Genomic DNA, 19,743 nt, shown 5'->3' with positions numbered 1-19,743 from the left:
AATCCCGCAGAAGGTGTGTGGCCAGATCTGCACTTGTCTCTTGGAGTTAGGCACCTATCTGTGGGTCCGGGGGAATTGCCTCCCTCCACTCAGGATTCACACCCGTGAACCCTCTCCTAGAGTTAGGTGCCTAAGCCAGGTCAGTCCTTTCTCCTAAAGAAGCAAAGCTTTTCACTTGGTATAAATAAATATTCACCAGGCCAAAGGGTGAGTGAGAATAACTCTCTAACCTGGTGATTGGGGCACTCAATTGGGGGAAGGGCGTGACCCAGGGTCTAGTCCCAGAGCCAATCAGTATTTAATTATTTATATAAAGTGGAACAGCCCCGATGAAGAGAGATCCACTACAGAATAGCTTATAGCTCAGTGAGTAAGGTACCTCAGGGAGAAGAAAGATTTGAACCCACATCTCCTACATCCCAGGTGAGTGCGCTGACCACTGGGATGCTGGGTAAAGGGCTATAGCACTACCTGCTCCTCTGGTTGTGTTTTGTGCGAGGCCCAATCCAGTAGGCAAGATAGGCTGGGGAACACCTAGTTTGTGAATCCTGCTGTGGCTTAGGCATGAGTTAGCCGCCAAGCAGCTGGCTTTTTGCATGCCCACCAACAGATTTGTAGCCTCTAAGGGACTTTCCCTATGTGCCTATGTTTCTACTGTTAATTTAGGCATCTGTCAGGTTAGGCAGCAGCTGAGCAAGGGTTTTGAGGAACTAAATTTTGGATTTAGGCACCTAAAATGGCAGTTCAGCAACTGGTGGATTTAGCCCTGAGTGATTAGTGAGATTACCAATCTTAAAAGATTGTTTCTTGAGAAGGGCGTAACAATTAATTCTTTAAGGAAAGGTAGCACATGCCTCCCTGAAGGGGGCATTGACAATCCCATCTAATAATGGACCCAGTATCTCTACACTATATTTATAGGTAAAAGGGACATGAGTCCTGTTCATTTATCATAACTTGGAACTCCAAAGCACCTGCAAAATCTCAGTGAGAGACACTGGCTGAAACTCAAACTAAGAAGATCCTAGGTTGGCCCCATCCAGAAATGGCTTGGCAGACATGGAAACGTGAATGCTTGGGCCACATCCAAGGGATTGTGTCTGCAAAGTAGAATGAGAACTCTTCACAAAGATAAAGCTCAATTCTGCTACTTAGAATCATAGAATCATAGGACTGGAAGGGAGCTCGAGTGGTCATCTAGTCCAATGCACTCATGGCAGGACTAAGTATTATCCAGACCATTCCTGACAGGTGTTTGTCAAACCTGCTCTTAAAAATCTCCAATCATGGAGGTTCCACAACCTCCCTAGGCAATTTATTCCAGTGCTTAACTGCCCTGACAGGAAGTTTTTCTAATAGCCAACCTAAACCTCCTTTGCTGCAATTTAAGCCCATTGCTTCTTGTCCTATCCTCAGAGGTTAAGAAGAACAATTTCCCCCTTCCTTCTTGTAACAACCTTTACTTATTGGAGGGAGTCATGATTCACCAAACTGTCCACAACCTGGAAGAGTTCCTCAACTCAATATTTCATCGATGTGATGGTTGAAAAAAAACCTCCTCCTTTCTTTCACATGCTGTCATGTCACCAGGTTTCAAACACACCTTGTATCACAACAGGACAGACTGAGACCATCTTTTGTAGGCTGCTTGTATGTTAAGGGGATCTGTGAGGGTGAACTATGAGAGAAGAAAATTTAAGAGGCACTGTGAAGGATAAAATATTACAGAAATGTCCTGCGCATTAATTGGTTGCACAGTATTGTTGTTCAGAGCTGTGTGAAAGTGAAGGAAAACTGTTAGCTAATGAGATAAGTCTTCTTGTCAGAATAAAGAGGTGTGCCTGGCTCAAAATGAAGGTCAGTTCATGACAAAGATATTCCCTCCATCCCTCCACATCCAATATCCTGTACTACTCTGAAAACACAAGCCAGATTGTGTCCAACTAAATATTGTTAGCCAAAAACCATCTGGGATAGTCCCATGGTTATAATGTGAGGCATCAGAACTTCAAACAATTCCGCACAGTTGTCATCCACATGGACATTGACTTTTCCTGAGTGAGGTCAATGTTGATGATGTCACTGTCCTTCATTGAGTTAGATGCACAATCAGTTCAGCTGCAGAATATGAGGCCCAAAGGAGCAACCTATAATTTGGTCCCAGTCCTGTTGTAACTCTGCTGGGATGCTCATACTCAATACACACACACCATCAGATCTCTTTTTGGAGTGGAAGACCTGCGAGTAGTACATCTGAGGTCAGCCACATCACCTCCCTGGCCATCTCAAGACTCATGATAAATTACTCCAGACATATGGGCTAATAAGCATTTTACAGTTTAATCCAGCCAGCTTTCAGTTACACTAGTTAGATCAGGGACCTCATTCATGCTTAAGTAATGGATTAACAGTTAGCCACTGCTCTTTCATTAATTAAACAGCATAAATTCCTGATTAGGTCACTGTCATGACAAGACCCTGCTTTCCAGAGACCAGATTTTTGAGGGGACCTGTGGGACTGATATTAAATATGTGGACCCTGGCCTGCACCTTGGAATGGTTTGTTACCTACCTTGTATCTTCTTGCTCACAATAAGATTTGAGGGGGATCCACACTCATCAGTTTACACTTAAATCTTTAACTGAACTAATCAGCCTATAGCAGTTAATATACACAGTTGGTGGAATAAGAATGATGATTGAGATTTTCAAAGAAGTCTGGGCGATTCAGATGCACATCTTCCATTAAGGAAAACATGTGTCTAAATCTCTTAGACTGCTTTGAAAATCTCAGCCAATGCATCTAATGGTTGACTATAACTGTTGCAATTTTTATGCAGCTATATATAAATGCTTGTAAATAAATAGTGGTATGAAATTTTGAAAGAAATTGGAAACCATGTGAAATTCCTCTGGTTCATTTTGCAATGCAGATTCAATGTTCTCACCAAGTTGCTGAAGCTCATGAACATCTCAGATGGTGTAAATAGATAACTTGAGGCTATGTCTACACTTACCATTTAAAGCCCCTTTTTTTGCGCTAAAACCACGAGAGCGTCTACACTTGTTAATGACTTTTTGTGGTGAAACTCAGAAGTTTCACTGCAAAAAGAAAACCACCTTCACTAGAGGCATATAGCTCTTACCGTTGTTCTTTTTGCGCTGTTGTGAAAGTGAAGACATGTTATACCAGCGTAAACACGTTTTGGCCTCCAAAGGATATCCCACAGTTCCAAAAGTGACCACACTGGCCAGCATCTCCGCTGCTCTGACGCCAAGTAAACGGATGTCCGCCCCTCCCCCTGTAAGCCCCGGGAAGCTTGAAACTCCCTTTCCTTTTGCTTGTAGATATGGCAGGGAAAGTAGCCAGACAGCAGGGTTTTTTTAAAAAAATGCCACGAAAGAAACAAGGAAGTAATTGGGCTTCTGGGACACTGAGCAGGGACCCAGAATGCCTTCCGCTCACCCCACCTTCCCACAGGACTTATTGAGAGCTGGACTGTGAGATAGCTGCCCTACAGTGCTGCTCTCATCAGTGATGGAAGCACTTTTCTTTCACCGGTTCCCTATTACCGGTGAAATTTACAGCACAAAAACTCTGCAAGTGTAGACATACCTCTACTGATTTTAGCTGAGCTGTGCCAATTTACAGCAGCTGAGGATCTGGTTTATTGAGTGAGCCATCATCCACTTTCATGTGAACCTAGGACAATTCATGGTTTTGCTTCTATGATTCTAAATCATGAGTCGTTTACAGTTCATCAAGTTTGTATCATGAAGCAAGGCAAAACTCTGAGGTATAGACTGACATTCAAGCTGAGATTTTGAGTTTGATCAAACTCCAAAATCTAAGCAAAACTCAGCAGTTGCAGAGTCACCCAGCTCTAAACTAAAGAAAATATTTTGCAATAACTTGCCAGCTGAAACCATCAGGTGTTGCACTGCTGTTTGAAATACCTGCAAGCAAACATCGTCTTAACATTTACTTTACTCTGTTTAGGTTGTGAAGCACTGCAATGTGAATCCCTCAGTGGACCTGTTAATTTACGTGTTATATACTTTCATGTATTTCCAAAAGCAAATGTGGAATGATTGCTAATCCATTCATGAATTCATGTTATTAGCAAAATGCCTTTGGCAGTACGTTACGTTGCCTAAAATTGATAATTTAGTATTTTTAAAAGTAAAAATAAATAGGCCCCACTTATGACGTCAATGAACCAGATTCACTGGTAATCTGCCAGCAGAGGAATGTTCACCTGAAGTGAGTATGCAACAATGGCACCCCGGCAAAGTTTAGAGTTGGGTGCTCTGCAGAACTGCCCACGGGAATGCTATGGTGACAATGCCACTTTTGTTCCCTGAGGCAGCTGCCTCCTAGGCTCTGGTGTGTGAATCAAGCCCAAAGTTTTTGACCTCTAAATGACTTCTATATCCTAATGAAGGTAGAAAATATATGATACATTTCTAAACCTCAGAGCTTCTACCAGGGGTAAGAGCCCAGGCCCAGTTGTCTGATTATTCCAGTGCATAGTGGGTTTGTCTCTTTCTACTGAGTTCTTGACAGAAGTGATTGTGCCTCCTGAGAGTTACACAAAGGTGTGCTGCTCAAAGAGAATAATTAAACATTAGCTATGCAACCAGTGCAGTACTCATTTCTCCCCAAAAGTCTGTAATCAGACACAGGAGTAGGCATCGAATCCACCCTTCTGGTGAACAAAATGGTTTATGCCATTTCTCAAAAAGGGTTTTATAATAAGAGGAGAAAGAACAAGGGGGGGGGAAGGAACAAAAAAATTCTGATACTGCATTCCTCAAATGGTGTGACATGTCTTCCTAAACCCAGATTACTCAGTCCAATACAGATCTGCAAAAATCTAGACACAGGAGCCTACTATACAGCATGTAGTCTAAATTCACCCTTGTGCAGAGGGCCAGTAAAAGGCCTATACGCTAACCGAGTACCACTTTGTATAGTTTGCAACATATACTTTCCAGTAGTTTACATTTATAGCTATGAAGCAATTGAATAAAGAGATGCATCATCATTTTCTTTTTTTTAACACACAGGAGAATTATTTTACCAACATATGAAAGAGTGTTCCTATAGCATCATAGTGCTTTGTGCTAGAGGAAAACAATTACAGTGAATAAGGTAGAATAGCTCTGTTATTGCAGTACATAAGACTTTGATTACATACTGCCAAGATTCATACCAGCCTAGTAGTTGTTGACAGATAAAGTAACAAAAATGAAACTCATTTATTTTTTCTTTATTGAGACCTCAAGGTAAAGCAAATTTTCAGTTCTTGTACTTACTACATTGAAAAAACAGAGACTGACAGTCAAAATGTGCCAGTCCAGAAATATAAATTAAACCTAGTTTCATATCAGAGTTTCATTTAGTCTTGGAAAAAGTGCTGCTGCTTGGATTATTTTTGATCCTAAAATAAATATACTGTAGACTGCTATAGTGTGTCTAGGATGCATTAACCCTTTCCTGTGTTTGACTTCAACTGTTTACCCTCTTATATGTTTATTTTCAAGAATATAGAGGTAAACTGTAAAGTGCTATGCCTCTTTCTACAATTCTGAAGCAATCTGGGGACTAGATTCTACCATATTTTCTCATGCTGAGTAGTAATTTACTGTATGCATGTAGTGCCATTGATTTCAATGACACTACTTGCAGAGTAAGGCATATGAAGGACACTCTTTGAGGAAGTATAACTCACCCGTGTTCATAGAGAATTCTTCTAGCTGATGATATAGGAAGTTCTGCCAGCTGGTGGCAACTATACACTGTATATTTCTCTGATAAGTTTAATATATGTCTTTCTCTTTTGTAAAGTTGATTAGTTCCTAAAGTACAGATAAAAACAGCTATTGAGATGGAAAGTGCTAAACGAGTGTTTTTATCCCATCAAATCTTTGTTTTGCTACCTAGCCCAACTTAATACAATTGCTGTTCAGATTAATGAGGCAGCATTCCAGTATCTCCGCTGTAATTAAACACTTCTCTGGTAGACTACAGCATTAAAGATGCACCAGACGTTGAAACCTCAGTGGTGAAATTTAAAACTGTTGAAATCGGAGGGGTCAGCTGTGAAGCACAAGTTCCTTTACAGCCTTGGTAACTTTCACTTGTAATGTGTGTCTCCGGAATAATTTGGCTTAGGGTGGGTTTTTTTTTTTTTTATCATTGTATGATCTAAATTTGAGAATTTTCTCATTACTTTCCGAGCAAAAGTAACATGAAGTACGCTTGTTTCCAAAATTACCTTCTCTGACCTTTCACAAGATAATTGCAGTACTAGTAGGCTTAGAAGACTTGATAAAAAAAATTAAGCTTATAAAGTAGCAAAAATGCCCCTTCGCATGCTGGTGTCGATTTCAAAATTAACATTTTGGTTCATGTGCTTCTAATAATCACTGACCCTTACTTCATGTGCTTTCCACAGGAAATGAATACAGCAGAAATTACTTTGACCCAGTGATGGATGAGGAAATAAACCCAAGGCAGAGTGGGATGGAGGTCAGTGGAGAAGGTGAGGCAGAATTAAGTATGTAATTTTTGTGTCAAAATATTCTTTTCCATTCATGAAAATGAGGTGACAAAGATCACATATGCAGTTCCATTTAAATGTTGAGGGTTACTATTTAAATTATATATCTTCACCACCATGAACATGATGGGCAGCATAGGTAGTCTTTGATCAAGGACAGTGAATTAGTGGACAGGTAAAAACAGGACTGTGTGCTTTATTCTGTGTTTTATTGTAGCTATAGAACATATAACTGAGATACAGAAACATATTCCAAGAAAATTGTTGACCTAAATGTTCTGTCTAATTAAAATACCCAATCCAGAACAGAGCACCAAGCAGTATCTTTTTTTGGAGAAGTGATCCTGAAGTCCTCACTCAAGTGAAAATGTCATTGAATTCAATGTGTTTTGCCCATCAGAATGCAGCACACCCAGTTTTTTTTTAATTTTTTTGGGGGGGTGGGAACCAGCAAATATAAATATTTTCCCAACACATTGAGGTTTTTTTCTTTTCTGCTTTTTAAGGATGTGAAACAATAAGAAGGAAAATTGTGCTCTGCGGAGTGTGCACTAGCCCACTTCATTTTGGATAATGCAAGTTCTTTTGTACAGCAGGGGATGCAGGGTTGTTGCACTCCAGCATCAGCACAAAGTGACTGGAAGCTATGTGGAGGTGCAAGAAAGAGTAGTCAGTGGTGATATTTCTTCTCAGGTTATGGCAGCATATTCAGTATCTTCTGTCACTGTCATAAGAACTTAAGAACGACCGTACCGGGTCAAACCAAAGGTCCATCTAGCCCAGTATCCTGTCTATCAACAGTAGCCAATGCCAGGTGCCCCAGAGGGAGTGGACCTAACAAGCAATGATCAAGTGATCTCTCTCCTGCCATCCATCTCCATCCTCTGACAAACAGAGGCTAGGGACACCATTCCTTACCCATCCTGGCTAATAGCCACTAATGGACTTAACCACCATGAATTTATCCAATTCTCTTTTAAACGCTGTCTTCTGCCAGTTCTTCCTTGGCCTTCCTTGCATTCTCTTTCCTTTCCCAATTCAATGCTTGTGTAGCATGTTTCCCATCTGGCATGCATGTCCCAACCACCTGAGCCTTCTTTCCTTGATGATATTTTCTAACATGTCCAGCTTTGTCAGCCTCCTTACTCTCACGTTTGTTATTTTGTCTTTCCATTAAATGTTGAATATCTTTCACCGCCTTCTGTGATGGGCAGCCTCCAATCTCTTTTTGTTAGTAACTGTCATTGGCCAAAACTCTGCTCTGAACAGTAGTGTTTTCAGTACAGTCACTTGGTATAATCTGACTTTTAGTTTGGTGTTGAGATCTTTGTTTGATCAGAGCTTCCAAATCTGGTGTTTTGCTTTTCCTAATTTCATATTGATATTTTTATCATGGTCACCTTCAAATGTCATCATACTCCCCGCATGCAAGAACTCTTCTACCTGTTTGATTTATTTTCCATCCATGTACACCTTTGCATCTATTGTCCAGTTTCCTATCTTCATAATCTGGGTTTTCTCTGCATTTACTTTCAGTCCAATTTTTGCTGCTTCCTGGTCTACCTCAGTTGTAAGGCCAGTCATCCCATTCTACATCATATTTAGTAAAGCAGTTTCAAAGGCAAAATCAAGGTTGTGTAATTCGTCTCTGCTGCCCCTTTTTACGCATTATGCCTTTTATTGCCCTTGTCCGTGCCCAGTTTATTGCTAATGCAAGGAGGATTGGTGCATAACACACACCCTTGTCTAACTCCAGTCACAATATCGAACCACTCACCCTAGCCTGTGTCCAATCTTACTACAATCATATAAACTCCTATGTGCTGTCAATCCCAGGCAAAATATTCAACAGTTATGTTGAATAGAAAGATGAAAGCAGTGGATAGAATATTACAGGAAGAACATGCTGGATTCTGTCCAAGTGGATTATGTTGTGAACAGATATTCACTCTTTGACAGATCATTGAAAAAACTACTGTTTGGACAAAACCCATCTTAATCAACTTTATCCACTTTAAAAAAGCATTCAGTGGTGTCCACGGAGATACCCTGTGGACTATTGCTTGAAGACAAGCTGATCAATATAATAAAGAGTTAATATGATGGAAGTAGCGCTGTCAAGAGCTCATGATAAAAAAGGCCTGGAATGTGGGTGGAAAATAGACATATCTAAGAAGGCATGGGCTTAAATATGGTCATTGGGGTGGTACTGGGGTGCTTAGCTACACACTGCACTCTTTGGCCCTACTTTTGCTATTTGGTAGCAGCAATTTGGTGACCTGCAAGACTGAGTTGTTCCCATATGTTCCCTATCCAGCTCTTTACTTTTGAACCTTGTAGTTATGTGAGAAACAGCCCTCCTACGGATGCAGGATCCTAGTCAAATGTTTAGAGACCATGAGCTGCAGAGACCCAAAAATCTGTGGCCACATAAAATATAGAGGATCTTAAAACGGGCCACTGTTGAAGTTAATGAGAGACTCTTACTTTTTCATGGAAAGTATGAAGAGTTGAGTCTTGAAGGCAGAAGCTTTTGACGAATACACAACTGAGAGAAATCAGAAGTTCTGCCATGTGTTGGGTTCATTGGGGCTGTAATTTGATTTTTTTTTTATGAATCAGGGAGAAGTAAGATGATTGTCACCTAATCCTGTACCATCAGGTTTATCAAGGACATTGCATCTAACCAAAAGTCCATAGTGTCATGGGATATCAAAGTGATCCTTAGGAATGTAACCTGCATGATTTGTGTAAGCTGAAGTTTCTTATGAGGAAGGATTTATTCTTGGTGACAGTGGCTCTGACTCATTTAATAAATGAGCTTCAAAAGCCATGATCTGCTTTATATTCAGAGAGAGGAAAGTGAATTGTATGTATTTGTGGATGCGTGTGTATATACAGATAGATATAAAAATGCACAAAAATCTAACAGTGGTGTCAAAGCTCCACCTTAATCAAATTATTGTCAGGACAATATATGTCCCTGGCCTCATGCCCATGTTAGGGAGGACAAGCTATATAAGTTGAATCCTAAATGTTCCCTTGGGTGTTTGTCTGGAGCAGATGAAAGCCCTTAGAAAGTCCATCCAATTGTTTTTCTTTCTGTTGACATTAACATATTAGGTCAGTCTGTATCTAAGAGAACATGTCTAAATGGCTGTCCTTTTGAATTTCTCTTTGTTTTCCCCTGGCAGGACTGTCACTCAAAGGCCATGTGAAAGCCCAATTTATTAGAGGCATGTTAGCAATGGTAGCCAGCCTCAGGTTGGTTCTACTGAGATTTGCAGAACAGTTATAATGCTATATGGAGTTTACTTTATTCTTTTACCTGATATCATTGCCTAGAGCAATGCTAGGCCAAAGAATGGATGAGAGTATTTCTTTTAGACAAATGATTCATACTCATATGTATGTTGTGGCTGTACATTACAGAAGTAAATATGTCTGTGGCCCTCCTTTCCTTTATCAGCAATCTGCTATTGCTTGACCAGTTCACTACTTGTCTCTTGACATATCTTTTGTTGCTCTAGTCATCCTCTGAAGAAAGGACTTTTGCTCTCCCTACTCACTTATATGCATTTTAGCTTCTTGTGAGCCTAAATATGCCATAGAATCTTTTGTGTTGGCTGCCACAGCATCTCTGAAGCAAAACCTGGCAATTTCAGCAGAAGTTTGTTTGATTTCCCTTATATAGAAGTACTATAGCATTTGATAGGGAGAAAATCAATATGGTTCTGTAGAAATGTAATAGGGCTCTATAGAAATTTCTCTTAGCTATAATGTTTAATAGGGTAATATATTTTCTACGAATTTGTTTTTTAGCCTTCTATAGAATTCTGTAGCAGGGATATAATTCTCTACTAAATCCCCTTGGCTCTTTAGAAGTAGTAACACGAAAGAAAACGGATAGGGTATAGAACGATATACATACACTATTATGTATGTGGACTCCATCTTTGAACCCTCAATGCTGCTCTGAGGTCCACAGTAGTTTAGCTTGAGATTGTGCATTTCAGCAACCTGTTGTTGCCTGTGGTACCAGAGAGACTCTGGGCCTAATTTTGTTCTCACTTGCACAGGTGTAAAGAGTAATTCCACTGAAGTCAATGGAGTTACATCTAAGCAGAGCTGACATAAGTGAGAGGAGAATCCGAACTGGTGTTTGGAGTCTTCATTTTGGATTGGTTGTATACTGACAGAGGAAGACTTACTTACTCAATGCCTGTCTTCACCCAGCAATTGGTCATTGTGGAGAGATAAAGGCATGCATTGTTGTATCAGGTTCAAAACACACTTTAGAGTATCACTCATTCTGTGACACAGGCAGTCTCAAACCAACACATATTAACTGACCACATGTGAATCTTCTGTCACTAGCAATATTATTCAAAGTTAAATGTAAGTTTCAGGTAGCTGTGGCATAATATTCTTAAATGTTATCCTGTAAAGATAAGCTATTAACAAATATCTTTTTGCTATGTTACAAACGAAGTTTGTGCTTGAGATGTATTAGAGTTGATAATTCCCTCAAAACCAAACAAAAACAACGGATATGCCATTCTTTTTCAGGAGAAGGTGCCAGTGTCGGGTAATGGAAGAAATTAAAAAGGTATCAGCCTACATTTTCAAAAGTGACTAATGATTTTGGGATGCCTCTGTTTTTGGGTGCCCAGGTTTACATTTTAAAGAAAACTCACACTCTGAAAATCAGGCCCATTTAATGAATCTCAAACTGGGTACCCTAAACAATTAGTCAGTTTTGAAAATTGAGGCCATAATTCTTTAATTATGATATTGGTTACACTTCAGTTAACCCTGAAATTACCATTGAACTGGACAAATATTGGGGGAAAAACATTTTGGCTAATATTCTGGGAGAAGAAACTTCTATGGCCAATTTTCTACTTAAATGATAGGTTGGTGACAGGATCCAGTTTCATGGGGAGCCGTAAATACTCAGGAGATTTTCAGATTCATGCTATCCTTACAGCATGCTATTAAAATGTACAACTATGTTAAATTATCTACTATAGATCCAAGAACAAAAGAATATTGAAAACATTGAGGTTATTTTTACTTTTATTCGAAAGTCAAACAAAATGAAGCTAATATTTGAATATAAAAATACATGAAACATTACAAATAGATTGTTACCTCAAATAAGGAAAAAACAAAGTGTGTGTGTGTGTGGGGGGGGGGGGATTAATATAAATTAGGATATAAAATAAGGATATTCTTTACAAATTGTTCCATAATTTAGTTTTGGGATAGGACTATTTTTCATAACTTAGTACCCAGTTGTGATAAATTTCATAGCAATCACTTATCTACAATTAATTTTAGAAGGTAAAAAGAGCTTGTTTAAATTCCTTACATCTCAGTACAAAAAACAGTTGGTGGAAAACCTGATTTGCACTTTTTCTTTTTAAGTGCCTGTGAATTTAGATGAGAAAATTCTCTATGGTGAACTGATGAAACTTCTAGATGAAGAGAATAAAATGGTGGAATATCAAGGTAAATAACTAAACCTTTTTATTCAAAAATCTGAGCTGTGCATATATATGTCATAAAACTTGTCTTGCTGTAATATAAGGAAGTAGCTGATCTTGCATGCATTGAAGTTGAAGGTAAAATTCCCATTGAATGTAATGGGAGGAGGCAAGATCTCACCCAAAACATTTTTTCATTCATGATTATATGTATTTAAATAGGATTTAAATAGTGCATAGTCTTTAGGCTGCCTCTCTGGACAGAGGTGAACCATAGAAAATATTCCAACTTGGATGCCCAAAGTTAGTCACTTAAATCCATATTTAGGCACATAAATATGTGACCTGATTGCCAAAAGTGCTGAACATCCAATGCAAGTATATGTGGTAGAGGGATTTGGGTGTCAAAATAGAGATGTAGTTTTGTAATGCTAGCACCCAAGTTGGAAAATGTTGGCTTTAGTTTTATTAGAAATAGCGAACCCAGGAAATGCATCCAAAATATAGTACGTTTCCTCATCTCCAGTAAGAACAGCAGAGCAAGAGAGAGGAGGCTCCTTGACTCCAAACTCTCAGGCTTATTTTTGCTTTACTTCGTTTGACAATATTTATTTAACAGCCAATGACTGCACTGAATCATTACCTTCCCAACCCTTACATGCTGTGCATACCTGCTGCTTTTTTCTATTTCATTTAGTGTAGGTGTCCCACAAATTCAGGGTTGGCCTTGTCATTTTTCTCTTCATATGAAGCTTATGCATATATGTGTGTGTGTGTATGTGTGTGTTTTCTATTCTTACTGTCTTTACAGGGCTCCTGTGTTCTTTTGCAGTTACATCCAGGGTCTGGTCTAGAAGAGAGACAGAACAGGCAGTTGCCTAGGGCAGCCAAGCTTTAGGAGCAGCAACATGTTTTATGACTATTTAGTTTTTGAGTAACTTTGTTCTAGAAGAGGCAGACATTTTTCAGTTCGCCTAGGGTAGCAAAATCCCTTGAACTGGCACTGGCCATATGATTAATATCTTTGAAACCTATTTGGCTCCATTTTAAATGCAAGGAAAAGAAAGTGCAACTACCATAGCTAAATAAGTGCAGATAGTATAAGCAAAAACCGTTAACAGATTGTTAGCAAGCCCAGTATTGCTACATGCTAATGTGGTGTTCCACATTACTGAATAAGATCAAAGTATTGCTGCAAGTTGATTGTTGCTTTTATCATGTAATAACATACGGTAAAACAAAAACATGTTTTGCTGTGGTAAAGCATTCCATTCAACATTATTTCTATTGGAAATATTGGCTTTTGGGATCCTTCTGTAATACTTATAGGGCCTCCATTACTGTGGTATCTGAGCACCTCACAATCTTTAATTCATTTATTCTCACAACACTCCTGTGAAATAGTGCAGTTCTGCTATCCTCATTTTACAGGGGATATGGGGAACTGAGGCATTAAGTGACTTGCCAAAGACACACAGGAAGTCAGTGGCAAAGGAGGGAATTGAAGCCAGGTCTCCCTCAACCAGGCTAGTGCCCTGGCCACTGGACCACCTTCTGCTCCCTCACTGAGATACAGTACCATTTATCTTTACAGTGTGATATTATTGAGCTTCACCATCATGAGGAAGGAAAAAGCACTCATAGATTATCCTACAAGGAGAGGGAAGAACGTGGCTTATTCCATAGTTTTATATTTCAAGATATTTTGTCATTGAGTAACCTGGGAGTTACCCATGTAGTATATTTTCACAATTTATTAGATCACTAGATATTACAAACAACTGTAACGGCAGAGTTTTAAAGAATGTTGTAAAATATGCAGTCCCTTCATTAAAAATGGAGCCTAGTTGAAAATTTTGGATTCTGATCCAAACATCTGTAAAGTGATGATACTGCAATAAGCGTACAATTACGATGAAGGTATTTTAGTGTCTAAAATCCTAGATTAGATTAAATTGATTTTAAAGGCATGTTTATCCCCCTCAGAGTATAACAGGAAAGAGTTAAGGTTGCTTGGATGCCTTAACTGTGCATTTCCATTCATTAATGTGTTTGGATTTCTTTTAAGAGTAATGGTAAAACTCAATCCCCTTGGTTTGTAATAGTTGTTTTTGAGGTAATTGTACAGTGTTTGCCCTGAAGTTACTAATATGTATTATTAACTGAAAATCTATTTTAATGTACTTTTTGGACTTAGAATTTCCCTTTTAAAAAATGTTTACAATATCATTCATGAATACTAAACAAGAAACCCAAAGAAAATGCTACTATGCAATATTTTTAATGATTTGAAGCTATATATTATCAACCTGAAAAATTAAATTGTAAGGGCAGGTTCACTGGTACACCAGTCTAGCACAAAGAAGCTTGAGTGCACTGGCAAGTTAAGCTGGCTTTAGAGCAGGGGTCTCAAACTCAAATGACTACGAGGGCCACATGAGGACTAGTACATTGGCCCGAGGGCCGCATTTATTGACACTTCCCCCCCACTGTCCTCGGCCCCACCCCTACTCCACCCCTTCCATGAGGCCCCACCTCTGCCCTGCCTCTTCCCACCCCTTCCCTGCCCCCATTCCAACCCCTTCCCTGAAATCCCCACCCCAACTCTGCCCCCTCCCTGTCCCCAGGGGTGTGGCAGGGGCTCAGGGGCAGGGAGTTGGGGTGTGGGGTGCAGGAGGGGTGAGGGGTGTAGCAGGGGGCTCAGGGCAGGGGGTTTGGCTGCAGGAGGTTCCCCATTCGTGGCCAATGGGAGCTGCTGGGGGCGGAGCCTGAAGCAACAGCCACACACACCCCTGCGCCCCTCCTTCCCCAGGTTCCATCCGCTTCCTGGAGCGGTGCGGGGGCAGGGCAGGCAGGCAGGGAGCCTGCCCTGTCCCTGGTGCATGTCGGACCGGAGCTGCTCTAAGTAAATGTTGGGGGAGGGGGGAGGCCACGAGGAGCTCGCGGGCAGCAGAAAATAACCCCACAGGCCACATGCGGCCCCCGGGCCACGTGTTTGAGACCCTGCTTTAGAGCTACTTTACATTAATAGATCCATGCACAACAGCTGAGGTGTACTGGTGAATCTGGCCTTCTAATTGATTTATTGGTTTAGATTAAGGGCTGTGATACTGAGACTGGAGCTGTGTGAAAGGGGAACAAGAGAAGTCCAATGTCTCTGTATTTACGTGCTCCCCCTATCCTCCTGCCTCAGTTTCCTTGGCAGTGATGCCTTGGTGCTCAGTAAAACTGAGACAGCAGTACCAGGGGCTGGCTATCAAGCACTGATGTCTCATGTTATTATGCAGCCATGGAACTTTTAAAGAGCAGCAATAGCTGTGCTAAGTATTCTACCAATAAGAACACTTGACACATCTGTCAAGTCTCTCTCATACCATTGAGTCATTATGACCTATGGAATTGTTGCATGCACATTATCTGCATGGGAAGGATGGTGATTGATTGAGTTACCTCTGATGTCACAGTGGCCCCACTTAAGAATTGCCTGAAAGGTTGACCTGACCCTGGTCATAGCCTATTATAATCATAACAATTAACGAAAGCAATTGTTAATAACATAAATTAATTATAATTTTTCAACTATAACCCATGCAAGAATAATGTAAACTACACAGAAAGTTTTATGATCATTCAAGATAAAAAAAAACTGGCACAGTTCCTAAAATCTTAAATGACCCAGTTTTTAACTAATTTAAACTCCTCAACTAATCAGCGGATTTATTTATGAATTCTCTGAATACTCTTTCTGTATTCAAAGACTAAGTGCTGTAAGTCTGGGGAGGGTACATTGTGTTTTTCATATGTAACAAGGAGGTGGAATCCTTAGTTTACTCAACCATAACTTTGGAGTCTTGACCGGAGTCCGCATAATGACATTTTCTCCCTCATCTTGTGGGTCAGTTCAGACAAATGGGTACCTACGGGTAGACTAATACAGGAAATCAAAGAGTTTTGTAATGCCAACATAAAAGGGACTAGCTCTGGCTGAGCAACCCAGTTCATTTCCTGTCTCTATCAGGCAGAACTTCTCTTCTGACTAGCTGAGCTAACCTTCGTGCTGTTAAGTTCTTTTCATCAAATACTTTCCTAATCTTAACCGTAATTTAGCAGTATATTTTTAGTAGGTACTTCCCTTGAGAGGACTCTTTAAAATTGCTCTCTCTCTCTCCTTTCACTCTCTTCCAGAACACACAGTTCAGATCAGCCCAACATATTCCACCAAAAATAAATACAGTAGATTATAGATCCAACAAAATAAAGAAATAAAGCTAGCCACAAATAGAAAAAAATCAGAATGGATTTAGAGAGGGGGTGCATTCACAGACTGGATGTTTTTATTTTCATGCTAATGTACAGGCATTTGCCTGAATATGCTCACAGAATTTGATATAAGAATGTAACATACTCGGCCAGATCCTCAGTTTGTATAAACTGGCATAGCTCCAATGAAATCCCACTAATTTACATCAGCTGAAGATCAGGCACTCTGAGTATAACACAGAGAGAGTTTAAGGGAACACCTAATGTTGCATCCTCTGCTGTGGGCAGTGTTTTCTTTTACAGCATTTCCTGGATTTTCTCTCTTCTTGCCAAACCCTTAATGCTGCAGTATATTGAAATGTAAATATCGTTTTGTTCTTGCAGTTAATAGTTGTAGGTCAAATCACTTTTCATTAGGCTTGTAAGAAGCTACATGAAGAGATTCTATGTACCCTAAGGTAATGGCTTTAGTTGTTTATATTTACTGTACACTTCCCCCCCCCCCCATGATTTTAAATTTGTATCCTGTTGTAATTAAATTAAAAAAACACACTGCTTCCTGTGTGTTGGTGGCACAGAGGTGATTTAAGTACTTGGGAGCCTCCACAATTAAAGTCATTCAACAATGAGTAGTGAACAAAACTGCAAATTTTAATAGCCTTATTTTATCTTTCCTTTTCTGGTCTTCATTAGAGAATGAAAGACTTCAAAGGGAAGTGAGAACAATCTTTTAAGTGCTTTTATGTCTGAAGATGGACTGAGAGACAGACAGATAACTAGATATGAAGTTTTCTTGCAGAGAAAGAGAAACACAGAAGTACAAAAACAAGCATTTGTCTGCAGATAAATGAAGCAAACAAGACAAAGTGAGATGTGGACAACCTGGTAGCTGTCATGTCTTAGTGATCCTAATGTGGAAAAATGAGCAAAAGAGTCCTCTTTATTATTTGTGTCCAAAACTAGTATTAGTGCTCCAGCAGATATGAATGAGAGGATATTCTGGGGAGCAACATATCGAATCATATTGAAAACACCAAAAACATATTTTCTTTAACATACACTTTCTGAATAAGTAGGATGTTTGGGGTTATTTGTTTGTTTGTTTGACAGCATATAGTACTAAGTGTATAAAGACTGTGGGCTGAATACTACTTTTAGGGCTTATCTACACTGCCCTGCAGTTTGGTCTATGGGGGTGTGAATAACAGTGCGCACCAAAGTGCTGCACTGTAACTCCCCCGTGTAGATGCTGTGGGTGAGAACTAAAAGGTTCCTAGGTCAGGTTAAAGTGGCCCTCTTCAAATAGCCCTACATTAATGTGAACTAGTAACCTGTTATTTCGCGTCCGCAGTATCCACATGGGGGAGTTACAGCGCAGCATGTTGATGTGTACTGCTGTTCACATCCCTGTAGTCCAAACTGCAGGCCACTGTAGACATCACCTTAATTATACCCATATAACCCCACTGAAGTTAGCTAGCTTGCACAGGTGTAACTAAGAACAGAATTAGGCCCAATTAATTAAACAGGAGCTGAGTGTGCATGGCTGAGGGTAAAATTTGATCCTCCAAGATGAGGTGAAATTATTAGAATGAGCCCTCCTAAGAATTCCTTCAAATAGGAATTTTTTTATAGTTCCATAATCCTGCCAGTGAAAGTCAATCCTGGTTCCAATTCATTTAACATCACTAGACGTACACTAGGGATGAAATGACCCTGAATGTGTAAAACCTCTTTCTGGATTGTGACTTAATAAATAATTTAAAAAACAAAGTGACCAACACAGCTTTGCATTCATATAAATCTATGCTGCTATTAAGAATAGTTTTCCTGATTTTGAAATTTGGAATCTATATGTTGCTGAATGTTTTAATGTTGTTGTGTTCGTTTCATGGCATTGATAGTTGTCATAAAGCTAGGTGGCCCACAAAGTACTAATCAATGAACTAAATGCCATTAAGTAAAAAATAATCTGCCACTTTTGTTTCAAGCAGCCCATGTCATCTGTGAAGATTTCTCAGATTCAGTAAGGCCTGTCAGCTTCACTAAGACACTTGACCTTCGCAAGGAGGTTGAAGATGAAGGGATTTCTCCGTATATTGAACAGTTTGAGAAAGATGTTCAGGATGACATAATTCTGCTTGGCAGCTTTGCACTGGAACAGGTCAGAGTTAAGAACTGTAAGACAATTTCATTGTTTGCTTCATAGCATGATATTGACTTTTCAACCTTGTACACCACCGATCTATTTCATTGGCCAGTGACACACATATTGACAGGATAAAGATTACCCACTTAATTGTCTTGCTTTATTTCACTGGAATTTTACTAAGGTAACTAAATTTTACTAAATTAATACCTTTATCCTTACCTCTGTCTTAGTGTGAATAAAAATAACCTCCTTTACTGATTCTTTCCTATGCCTCTAGCTATTGAATAATTAAGGTTACAGTGGGGCTTGAATCATAAGCCCAATTTTCATCCTTCCCCGCCCCCGCAAATAAAGGTATATTTATATTAATCTACAGAATAAGAAAGTTAGGTTTGGGAACAAGGAAGAAAATTTGAAGGAAATTGACAAGGGGTTCCTCAATTCTAAAGATAGAAATGTTCACCAGAGTCCAAAAAAACCCCTCTTCTAACTTTCTTTTGCCTTTTTGTAGCCAAAAGAGAGAGAGAGGATGATAGAAAAGTTAGTTTACTGGACTCATGTTGTCAAAGGTTAGATTTTCAGAGGCTAAATGGTAGTTGTGGGATATTTAATGATACCATTAAATATCATTTAAAATTAGTAACATGAGAATGGTTCGTTGGCTCTGATGGGCTTAAAGAAGGCTGCCAAGTGAGGGATGGTGACCTAAGCTTTTATTTTTAAAAAGTAAGTTTCTAGACCTTTTCATTATAGAAATAGACTTCAACAGTTACATTTATTGGATTAATCTATTTGGTGAGAGGGATACCTCCCTAATCTGCTGTCTCCCTCTGCTGGTTCCTTTACCTCCTTCCTGCAGACCTCTTGAGGTGTTTGCATCCTGTGGAATTTAGGATGTGCACAAGAAGACGTGTTGCACAGATCATGAAGCATGGGGTGGAACATGAAGAACATGGATGGTGCCCACAGAATGGAGTAGAGAGCAAAAGGGGACAGTGGATATGGGAAGCCTGGGAGCAGCAGAACAGGGGGCATTGTTCCTTTTCTACAGACTTTGTAGGTGCATAGAGGGTTCCCACCCTCAGCAAGCTTTAATATAGTTGTTGGGATCCCACCCAACTATCACTTACCCTCTTGATACTCAGCTAATCCTGAAGGGTTGTCATCTTTTTTATAAACGTATTGGTAAATAGGTTCATTGAGAGGCTGATAATCCTATTTAAGCTCATTTTAGCATTTAACAATTGTAGCTTTGTAGGGACAAACAAGCTTCCTA

At 39.6% G+C, this 19,743-nt stretch overlaps 1 protein-coding gene across 1 annotated transcript in view; it reads left to right on the top strand.

Annotated features, from left to right (window-relative positions):
* Window positions 1-18,614, top strand: part of LOC101938333 (orofacial cleft 1 candidate gene 1 protein homolog) — a 33,528-nt gene extending 14,914 nt beyond the window's left edge. The window contains exons 4-6 of the mRNA XM_065584953.1: window positions 6,462-6,548; window positions 11,997-12,080; window positions 18,310-18,614. Of these exons, the coding sequence (XP_065441025.1) occupies window positions 6,462-6,548; window positions 11,997-12,080; window positions 18,310-18,524 (386 nt within the window). The 3' untranslated portion in view covers window positions 18,525-18,614. The remainder of the gene's footprint in view (window positions 1-6,461; window positions 6,549-11,996; window positions 12,081-18,309) is intronic.
* Window positions 18,615-19,743: the final 1,129 nt, after the last annotated feature.

The sequence above is a fragment of the Chrysemys picta genome, chromosome 2 (genome assembly GCF_011386835.1).
Source record: "Chrysemys picta bellii isolate R12L10 chromosome 2, ASM1138683v2, whole genome shotgun sequence".
In the NCBI taxonomy this organism is placed as follows: Eukaryota; Metazoa; Chordata; order Testudines; family Emydidae; genus Chrysemys; species Chrysemys picta.
The sequence above is the reverse complement of the archived record's forward strand: the minus strand, read 5'-3'. Positions and strand labels throughout refer to the sequence as shown.